We start from the raw sequence: 11,321 nt of genomic DNA on the forward strand, positions 1-11,321 counted from the left end.
ATCAAAAGGAGTAAGACAGCAGTTGACAAATTCAAGAAAATCTACATTCTGGGGAGGAAGGCTGACAGCTGCCCCAGATGCACCAGCTGCTGCTGGAACATCAGGCATGTGTCCTGTTGGCAAAAGAGCTTACATGCAGTCACATAAATAGTTTTCTACCAGTGGCCAAACTCGCTTTGCCATCTGCCTCTCCCCATACCAAAGACTCCCTCCTCATCATCCTAACTCCAGAGGGAGCTGCTATAGCCAGTAAGAGAGAATGTACACTCCCCTGGTTAACACCAAGTAACAGAGGAAGGAGATCTCTCCCTCATGTTCTCAGGGGTGCTCATGTGTACGTACATGTATATGTACATACATGTGTATGTACACACGTACACATGTGTGACACTGGTTAACACCAAGTACAGAGGAAGGAGATCTCTCCCTCATGTTCTCAGGGGTGCTCATGTGTACGTGTACACACACACACACACACACACACACACACACACACACACACTGCCTTTGTCACTCCTGCCTCCCTATTTATAACCCCTCCCTACTTCCCACCCAAAACCCATGCCTAATGCCAAGACACTGGACTGCCATCAACCAAAGAGGCCCACTTGTCACATATCCCAAACAAAGTGATTCCCAATCCTCATTTTGCATCACCAACAAGGTCACAGAACCAAAAGGAACCTTAGACATCATCCGGAGCAATGACTTGCTTCCAAAATTACAGGGATGGCTCACTAAATTCTTCCCATTAAAACTTATTTCAGGGGGAACCTGGGTGGCTCAGTGGGTTAAAGCCTCTGCCTTCGGCCCAGGTCATGGTCCCAGGGTCCTGGGATCGAGCCCCGCATCGGGCTCTCTGCTCAACAGGGAGCCTGCTTCCCCTCCTCTCTCCCTCTGGCTGCCTCTCTGCCTACATATGATCTCTGTCTGTCAAATAAATAAATAAAATTAAAAAAAAAAAAAACTTATTTCAACTCGTTCATTAAATGAATATTTACTGTTCCAGGCACTGTGCTGGGTTCTTGAGACAGTTTGTTCAGTATATTTTAATCTTCCTTAATGAAAAATGGTGGTGGGGGGGAGTGATACGGAGTATTTTTCCTAGAGGTGATGTCTACAAACAAGTGTACAAGGGACTAACTCCCAAAGCTGGGAATTACTGAACTGAGAAACTAGAAAAGTGATAAAGACCCTAACAACACAGACTTGTGAGGCTGGGTACTGCCCTGTCCCTTGTCTGCTGTCTTCCTAAGAGGACACTCACAGGCATCCTGAGAAGGGTTATGGACAACAGGTGTGCTCAGAACGCCCAGCTGCTCACTGGAGTTAAGGCTCCCCACCACCCCCCCACCCCCATCCAGCAGCATCACCAACTCCGTGTTTCAGCAAGAATTTTAGACCTTCTCCCTCCTAAACTATCCTCAGATACAGATGTTATCTATTGAGATCTATTTCCCCGGTGGCCACTTCCTAGTTTTTCAAAAAGCAGAAAAGAACCAGGGAGGAAGGCATCAAACCCGACGTGGGTGGAATTCCCTAGTGGCAAGCAACGCTCGCTCCGGCCAAAGGGTAGGCTTGCCTGCTCACCCTTTCAAGTACCAATCTTTGAACCCTCCCCAGCTCAGGAGGGAAAGAATGTGCGGAAAGCAGCACAACGCCAGGTGAACTTTCTGGTTTAGCACAGTGGAGGATCCGGACTGAAACTATCCGAAAAGATCAGAAAATGATACGGTAAGGGTGCAGTTGAAGGGACTTTTAAGTAAATCACGCAGCGGGTTTTCAAAGAATCCCCAGGAAAGTCCTCTGGAGAGATCACGAGGCAAAACTAGTGAAACAGCTTTAGGGCGCAATCCCACCTGACCTCGGGCGGGTAGGGCAGGGAACTGCAGGCACCGAGGGGTACCCGGCTGCAGGCGGCGCGCTCCCACGCACAGCTCCCGCCTCTGGCCGCTGCTAAAGCACGAGGGGCGGGAAAGGGGACTTGCCACCCGCTGCCTGGGGAGCCGGGCAGGAGAAAGCCCGGGGCCTCCCAGTCCCCAGTCTCCTGTTCCGCGGCCGGCTGACCCCAAGCACGCGACTGCCTGTCTCCCTCCCTCAGAGGCTCCTCCCGGCCTCGCCGCGCCGCAGCCTGCCCGCGCCCACGTCCCCCTTACTTTTGGTCGCTGCGATGAGGTTCTTCCCGTCCTTGATGAGCTCTTTTATGAACTTGTTGGTCCTCTCGAGCTCCGCTTCATGGGCGCGGATCCTCTCCCTGAACCACGGGCTGTCCAGGTAGCAGTCGCTGAACTCCAGGGGCTGCAGCCCCATGACTGCCGCGGTCCGCCGCCCGCCCGCCGCGCACTACAAGACGGAGCCGGGCTGCGGAGCCGTGGCCAGGTGCAGGGCGCGCGGGCAGGAAGTCCCGGAGAGGCGCGCGGCCCCGAGCGAGCGCGGCACAGACGTGTCCCTCGGAGCTGAGCCCGGCCGCCGAGGCGAGCAAGAACCGCGGCGCCCCAATCCCGGCAGCCCCAGCCGAGCCCCGGGCGCCCGCGGCCCCGCCCCACCCGGCCCCCGCGCCGCACACCCTCCCCGAGGCGCGAGCCGGCCCGCCCCGGGCGCCTCCCCGGCCCGCCTCGCGCCCCCGCCCCCACTCGCCCCCTTCTTTATCCTCCGCCTTCCTTCTTCCTCCCTCCCTTCCTTTCCCTTCCCCAGCACCCTCTTCTCCTCTTCCCCACGCGCAGTTGCCCCTCCTCTTCCTTCCGAGCCTCGCTCGGTCTAGAATTTCGTCCCGCGGCTCTCCTCCACCCCCGGGGCGCGTGCCCCTCCCCTTTCTCCGGCTCCCTTCTTGGGGTGACTCAAAGTCAGCTCCGCGAGGCCAGGAGCTCGACCAGAACTGGGAAGAGGTGTCTTCCTAGCAGCCTCTAATCCCCTCAGCCGGGAGATCGCGCTCAGATGTCTGACTTGAGAGGGCAAACTATTGACTCATTGATCTCATTTATTCTGGGAACGACCCGGAGCTGTGGAAGTTCTCGCACGCAGGGCTCGCTTTTCCTTATTCCCGTTCTTCATCTCAAGTAAAATGCATGTTAAATCTCCGCTTTAATTGAAAGCTTTACCCGAGCAGGGAGAGCTTGGGGGCCAGCGGCTCCTATTACATTCTTCTGCGCTTCTACACAGAAGGATTTGGAGGGAGGGAGCGGGTGGATAAACCACTGAGGAGTTGTCTGTTGTATTCAGATTAAATTTGCTTGGGTAGGTGGAGATGATCTTTATTGTTCTAAAAATAACCACTGGAAAACATGCCAGGTTTCACGAGGTGGGGGTGACGATTAAATGAGAATTTATGTCAGCACTCATAGAAAAGTATCCTATGTATTCTGAAACAGAACTCAAATGTGTCTCCAAAAAAAGATATTTTAAGTAGTTGAGATTTGTACTTAAATCGGTTGTTCGTTACGGCAACTTTTTATAGTGGCAACGAGCAATTTATTAAGCAATTATGTGCCAGGCACACACCAGGAACTCTACATACATTTTCCACAAGCTCTCAACATATGTTTACATACCCAGGTTTATTAAAGATGTTAATATCCTCCAAGAAACTTCAAACTGCTTGTTTAAAACGTTCAGGCTCGGCTCTGGGTAATTAAGAATCTGTTTGGACAGCATGTTGTTGGAGTGTAACCCTCAGGAACAAGTTAAATAAGCCTCCTACTCACTGAGCTCTTTTGTTACAAAATAGCACCGCGTGCTGCGGACCCAAAGAAAAACAGATAAACATTATTGCTGTAACGTCCATCCTCCAGAGAGTTCAAAATGTTTTACAAATAACTTTTAGGCATTGAAAGCTTCAGTTCCTACTAAAATCAGCAGGGGGCTGGATTCTACATAGAGGAGAGAAGAGGCAAATAAAGGGAGAAAGATACAAGAATAAAAGGGATGTAAACAAGCCGTGAGGACCTGGCAAAACAGAAACTGACTCAATCCTCTAGACAAAACCCTAACCTTATCCTCATACACAGAGGCTGCAGATACTCCTCAATGTACTAGACATAAAAATAACCCGTAAGCCAGTAACTCCACTCTTTGGGTATATAACCAAGAGAAATGAAATCCTATGTCTGTACAAATATTCCTTCGCAGTAGCATTGTTCATAAGAGCCGAAAAATGGAATCAACCCTAAAGTCCAACAACTGATGAATGGAGGGATAAAGAAAATGTGTGTATCCATATAGCAGAATATTAATCTACTAATGGGATATTAGAAAAAATTTACTGATCCATGCTACAACACAGTGAACCTGGAAAACATGTAAGTGAAAGAAACCAGTCATAAAAGACCATATATATTATTCAATTCATTTGAAATGTCCAGAACAAGGAAATCTGTAGAGTCAGAAAGTGGATGAGTTATTGCCAGAGTCTGGATGGTGGTGTGGGGGTAGAGTGTTTCCTTTGGGGATGATGAAAAGAAACTTAGATTTTGGTAATGATTGCACAACTCTGTAACTATACCGAAAATCATTAAATTGTACATTTTAATAGGTGGAATACCTGAATTACAAAGTTAAAAAAGGGAGTGGGGGCTATTCCAAAAATTCCTCTCTCTCCTTATTAGTTTCTACTCCCAGCCACAAAAATTCTGGTTCATTCAGTGTGGCCGCTTCTTCTTTAGATATTTAAATATTTGAAGGAGGAAAATGAGTTGTTTAAAACAATTTTGCAACATCACAAAAACATTGCTACCTCTGTCTTTACACGTGCACACCCCAAAACAGTGTTAAAGAGCGGGTGAATATGAATCTTAATTCAGCACTCAACAGGTCTACTGTGATCACCAGGAGTGGAAGGCCTAAGTAGTTTAGCTTTATTCAATTACATCTTATGCAGTGCCTAGTAGATATGATCAGTAACTAGAAAGAACGAGTATGCCCAAGTGAAGGGAAACCTTATGGTGGAGTGGAAAGATAGAAATTTAGGAGCTCCTAGTCACCTTTACTACATAGCAGTTTTGCCAGTTTGGCAAAGGTGAATTTTCTCTAAATCTCAGGCTTGCCATCCATGGCATGGAGAAGATGAATTTGCAACTGCAAGTTGGTTGAAAAGATTTAATAAAATTGTTTTTGTAAAGTACCTGCTGAAAGTCATGATACTGATGATCACTAGAAGGAGGAGGAAGTTTGGAGGGTAGGCTGAAAAGACAGGAGGAAGAGGAGATGAAGATTACATTCCATCAATATGGGGAAAATGGGGGGGGCAGGGCAACAGAATCTATTCTAAAACCACATAAGACAGAATTCAAAGAAAGTGGTCACAAAAGCAGATACCACTGGGTTCCTAGGTCTCATTTTTGTTCATTAATTCATTCTTCCCACAAATATTTGTTAAGTTTCTATACGTATTATGTACTATGTGTTAAGTGCTGGTGATACAGCAGTACACAAAACAGACAGTGTCTGTCCTCACTGGGCTTTTGTTCTCTGGAGGGAAAATGACACGTTAACTACCACCCCCCACCCCCACCCCCAAAACACAAATATATATATAATTTAAAATGAAAGTTCCATACAGTTAGAGTGTGTGAGAGATTATAATCGAGGGCCTGATAAAAATCAAGAGTGGAGGGGCGCCTGGGTGGCTCAGTGGGTTAAGCCTCTGCCTTCCGCTCAGGTCATGATCCCAGGGTCCTGGGATCGAGCTCTGCATGGGGCTCACTGCTTGGCGGGGAGCCTGCTTCTCCTCTCTCTCTCTGCCTGCCTCTCTACCTACTTGTGATCTCTGTCTGTCAGATAAATAAAAATTAAAAAAAAAAATCAAGAGTGGGGTCAGGAAGATTTAATAGAAGTGTCATTTAATCAGTGACCAGAAGAATCAGTAGAAATTCACCATTAAATAGAGGGCTTTGAGAGCAAAGTAGTCCAGGCATGGAACCAGCCTGTGGAAGCCTCTGGAATGGGAAAGAGTCTGGTACATTCAAGAGAGAAAAGAGGTCAGGCAGCTAAAGCATGGTCAGTGAGAGAAACTGGCTCAAGATAACACAGGTGGTGGAGGGGAGGAAAGGGTCCAATTGCACGGAGCCTCATAGGCCATATTTATGATTTTGGACTGTATTGTAATGCTATTGGGAGCCTTTAAAGATATCTCAGCATGATGGGGATGTGATTTGGTTTGTGTTTTCTCTCTAGCTGCTGGGTGGAGAATGGGAGTCCAGAAGGATGGCTTTTGGAGCGGTGTGAGCAAGAAATGGGAAAGTGTTAACCTCTAAGTAACAGTGGAGACAGAAATAGATCAAAATATATTGTAGAGGGAGATTCTGGGAGTTGACAATGGCCTGGGTATTAGAAAAGAGGAGGGTGTGAAAGATGGCCCCCAGGCTCTTGTCATGGTAAGTAAGGTGGGTGGATATGAACTTCACTGAACATTCACAGAAAGGAAAACAGGGGATAGAGAAGTCCATGTGGTGGTGGTAATTAATGATGACTGGAATGGGCAAGATCATTTTCAGTTTCAGACTCATTTTTAGATGCCTGGGAGACATTCAAGTATGTATGTCAGGTAAGCATTCTTATGCTTTGCTGAATGCTTGGATTAGCTAAGGATTTGAAACAATGCAATTTTGTCAGGTTCCAGTCTAGATAAAAATAGAAGTTAATACAGATGAAATCTTCTCTTTATGTAGGTTTTGCTACATACAATGTTGTCTTTCCCTGATGAGTAACAAAGTTACCATATATAAACTCAAACATGGCTTCTACTTAATCTTTGGATATGTTTCAGGCTGAGTCAGTTAGAAATAGGTTCAGACACACTGTAACAGGGAAATGTAAAATAACAGTAGTTTAAACCATAAGGAGTTTATTTCTCTCTCATGTACAGGAAGTCCAGAAGTAGATAGTCTAAGAGGATTCCACAGTTCCCAGGGAAGCATTGGGTTCCATCCTCAGTTTCACCTCATAATACAAGGAGGCTCTTAGAGCTCCCTCTGTGAAGGAGGAAGGGAAAGGATAAAAGTGTACTCCCCCCTGCTAAGTCAGCACTTTGGTCAGCCTTCCAGCAGGTCCCAGACATTTTTGTATTTATCTCATTAGCCAGAACTTAGTCACATGGCCACACTTCACTGTTTCACTGCAAGGGAAAATGGAAAAGGTGGTCTTTTATCCAAGAGTCCAGAAGTAGATAGGCTAAGAGGATTCCACAGTCCCCAGAAAAGGTGGGGTTTTATCCAAGTACACTGTTGCCTAAGTGAAACTTGAATTTTTTTTACAAAGAGAAAAAGGACAACAGATTTTGAGCAGAGACCTAACATCTCTGCTGCAGGGTGACAGCTTTATGAGTGAGGCCCATAAATTATAGCTATGGCAAAACATAAATGATATAAAGAAATGCAAGATAAATCTCTGAGTGTCTTCCAAATTGTATCAGACTGCTTTTTCTCACAAGTATTAAGGGGAGAATTGTCAAAATAATGTAAACGAGAAATTATTGGAACATATCACTAAACTAAGACAGGGTTCTGTAGATTTATCACCATTCCAGCTTCACTTTTCTGTGATTTGTTCAGCTCTGCACCAGCTAAGTATTGACTTTAGCCTCTTGGGACACTTCCTTTCTGAGAATCGAATGGCTTCATCATTTCCAGATTTGCCTATAAACAATGTCACTTCCTACACTAGAAAGATGCTCCCCTATCACAACTACTTCCATCAGGGCATCAAACCAGTTTAGAAGACTGCCATGACCTATCTCAGTTAAACCCAGAGGCTTCTCCCTCAAATGCTCACTGAGGCAGGGTAGGGGTAATGCCAAGTTGCTTAGGCCACCCAGGGGCTACCCTTTGAGCTGGGGGTGACCACTGCAGGTAGGCATCATGCAGTCTATTGAGGGCAGAAATAAAACAAAAAGGTAGAGGAAGGGTAAATTCCCTTTCTCTTTTTGAGTTGAGATGTCCATCTTCTCCTACCCCCAGACACTGGTGCTCCTGGGTCTCCTGCCTTCAGACATGGACTGGGATTTCACCACTGGCTGTCCCGGTTCTTCAGCTTGCAAATGGAAGATCATAGGACTTCTTGGTATTGTATATATAAATCCTTTGAGCTGAAGGTTGGTTAATCTACCAGAATATGATGATGTTGTATAATGAGTTGGTAATGAGGAATCTATAAAATATAATGGTGAAAGTTGTACAACAATGTGAATATACTTAATCCCACTAACCTGTGCACTTAAAATGGCTAAAAATGGTAGACTTTAAGTTATGTGTATTTTACCACAATAAAAATAATATAAATATTTATAACCACAATAAAAACATGTATTTTTACATATCGCATTGGTTGGTTCTGATTCTCTGGAGAATCCTGACCAATATACTCTATATCTCCCAGGAGTGCATTGGGTACATGTGTGTGCTGTGGAGAAATTATTACTCGTGCCTCTAATGTTAACACAGTACCCACTATATGCCAGAGAGGACCCTAGAACCAGGAAGACAAAGTAAACTAAATGAGCACTTTCTGCGAAAGGTACAATTCATGCTCTAATGGATTATTGTCTCCAGTCAGGGAGAAGGAACATATTAAATAATTACAAATATAAATATTCAATGAAATCACTGATAAGTGCTAGGAAGGAAAGCTGTCCATGATGCTATATATAACAGGAATTTGGCCTTTTCTGAGAAATTAACAACTGAGCTGAGATCTGAAGAACAAGGATTTAATGAGTGCCGGTTAAGTGGATATGATCTAGAGGGGGAGAAACATGCCCAGTGAAACTTGATCAGAGAGCTAGTACAAGAAACCAAAACGGCCATGTGGCTGGAGCACCATGGGCTAAGATACAACTCCTGGAAAGGGAGCAAGTGCCCATCCATGGGCATCTGCACCAGGCTTAGCAATTTTCCTCCGGATCGCTAAGCATGGGTTTCAGAACCCCCTAGCGTTTCCCGATGGCTTTTAGGGGATGCTCACCTTTTCTAGCACCTTGAGACATAACTTGGAAGAATTTAGACCCCAAGAAAGTACTAGAACTATTCCACTTAAGGTAGTCAGCAAATATTGGGGCACTTGGGTGGCTCTGTCAGTTAAAGCATCTGACTTCTGCTCAAGTCATGATCTCAGCCTCCTGGTATCCAGCCCCCTTTGGGCTCCCTGCTCAGTGGGGAGTCTGCTTCTCTTTCTGCCTCTGCCTCTGCCCTCCCCCACTGGCATTCTCTCTCACACACACACACAAATAAATAAAATCTTAAAACAATATATGTTGCAAATATTAAGTACCTGGAATGAGCAATGCACTGTGCAGAGTGTTACAAGAAACACCAAAGTGAGACAATTCCTCATCTCAAGGCATCTATAATCCAGTGTACTCTAGCCATGGGGAATAAGCAACATAGGGATAATTATAAAACAAAGCACACTGCTGCTTCTGAAGGATTCAGCTCACATTTGGAGTTAGAAGAAACTGGCTCAAGAACATGTGGGCCAAAGGGTGCCAGGGTGGCTCAGTGAGTTAAAGCCTCTGCCTTCGGCTCAGGTGGGATTGAGCCCCACATCAGGCTCTCTACTCCACAGGGAGCCTGCTTCCTCCTCTCTCTGCCTGCCTCTCTGTCTGTCAAATAAATAAATAAAATCTTAAAAAAAAAAAAAAGAACATGTGGGCCAAAGCACACAAGCAGTATCTTTCTTGGGTGGAGTGCCCTGTCAGTGAAATCACTGATTTTCCTGCCTCTGGGTTTGGAGAGACTTGGCAGGGAGAAGAGGGAGCTGGGCATATCCTATTATATATGCTGATACATATCAGCAGCCACTCCGCACTGCCCACAGATCCCTCCAGCAAATGCTGTCCTCTTTTCTATAACGTGTGAATCAATTGACCGAAGCAGAGATCTTATACTTTGTTGAATCCTGATAGCAATGGATATTTTAAAAACATTAGTAGAAGGAAAGAGGAGAGCTCTAAAGAGTATGCTTTTCCCAGGACTGCAAATGCCCCTGATATGACCCTGAGAGAGGTTTCACAGGGTGACCTTCAACTGGGCAATTATCCAATTATGGGAAAGCCAATCTACAATGACTAGAGGCATACTTTCAGAGTCCATCAGCACTTCAGTAAAACAAAATGAAAAAGGTTTAAATACTCGTGTGTTATCTTCAGACCCAATAATTCCAGGCCTGATCATTTGTCCTAAGAAAATAATTATTTTTAAAAGTATCTGCTCAGGGCTATTTGTTGCAAGAAAGAAAACAAAAGGAGGCAATCTAACAATTGCAAAATAGTAAAATAAATCAACACATCAACTCAACAGATTAATGAGTACATGGGCTTTGATGCCATTAGAATGATCACTTTTTTTTTGCTCTTAATGGTGGATACTGGCATCTTTGGAGGCTTAGCCTTCCTTCCCACTTCCCAAGAGCATCCTGATTTTCACCTTGGTAATTATTTTCCCACAGAGCATGGAGTCTTGGTAAAATTCATGTGCCTGCTTCACATTAGGGAATCCAAAGAGATCCCTGGAGATTCCTTCTGCTAATCCTTCCTCTCAGACCTGCAATTGCCAAGGGTAGGGCACATGCCCTAAGCTCAGCCAACCAGATTCTTTTTCCCAGGACTTTGACTCTGAAGCATAGTAAAGCACTGACAAAAGAAACAAAGTTCATCTGTTCCAGCCAAGAGTGTCAAAAGAGACCTGCTGCCTGGCAGTCTATCCAGCTTCCTGTTCCAAGGCTGATATGCCAAGCTGTTGTCCTTTCACAATTTTCCACTGGGTGTGTCATTTTGAAATAAGAGTTTTACAATAAATAATTGCATTAGAGAGATTTTATGTATGTATGTATGTATGTATGTATGTATGTATGTATGCATGCATGCATGCATGCACACTCCACACTCCCAGTGCAGGACTTGAACTCACAACCCTCAAATCAAGAGTCAGACGCTTAACCGACTGAGACACTCAGATCCCCCATCATGGAAGAGATTTTTTAAATTAAGACAAGATGGATTCCTGGACCTCCACCCTGTGTTTGATCTGCCATGGTCTCATCTAGTAGTGCATGAGACACATGTGCAGTGAACATAATGAACAGAGTTCTTACTTTGACAAGAAGGAAATCTGAAAGGTGACCAAGGATAACCTATCTCTCTTTTTTTTTTACCTTCCCAGAAGCAGTGTAACCAACACACTTTCAAGAAGGGCACTTATGAGTCTAATGAAGCTCCCTGGGATATGATGAGGTAGAGACAGTTAGAGTTACTCCTTCTGGAAGTTTACATCACTACTCTTGGTTGTTTAATATATCAGCCAATTTTAGAAAGTTTCATTCAATAACCTACAAGA

The 11,321-nt window shown here is 45.1% G+C and overlaps 1 protein-coding gene and 1 long non-coding RNA gene across 5 annotated transcripts in view; one reads left to right on the forward strand and one right to left on the reverse strand.

The window, feature by feature from the left end:
* The window catches only part of ARHGAP10 (Rho GTPase activating protein 10), a 325,433-nt gene extending 322,834 nt beyond the window's left edge, over positions 1-2,599 (reverse strand). For 2 of the 4 annotated variants that reach the window (XR_006817443.1, XM_045997932.1), the window contains exon 1: positions 2,157-2,599. Coding sequence is in view for 1 of the 4 variants with exons in the window: in XM_045997932.1 (XP_045853888.1) it covers positions 2,157-2,310 (154 nt within the window). In the remaining 3 variants the exon portion in view is untranslated. The remainder of the gene's footprint in view (positions 1-2,156) is intronic. The other 2 variants (XM_045997933.1, XM_045997934.1) reach the window with 2 other exon arrangements.
* Positions 1,509-10,727, forward strand: LOC123937238. The gene is made up of 3 exons (XR_006817444.1): positions 1,509-1,734; positions 7,950-8,083; positions 10,435-10,727. It is a non-coding gene; the product is annotated as an uncharacterized LOC123937238 (long non-coding RNA).
* The last annotated feature ends 594 nt before the right edge of the window (positions 10,728-11,321 follow it).

Source organism: Meles meles, chromosome 2 (assembly GCF_922984935.1).
Source record: "Meles meles chromosome 2, mMelMel3.1 paternal haplotype, whole genome shotgun sequence".
NCBI classification, from domain to species: domain Eukaryota; kingdom Metazoa; phylum Chordata; class Mammalia; order Carnivora; family Mustelidae; genus Meles; species Meles meles.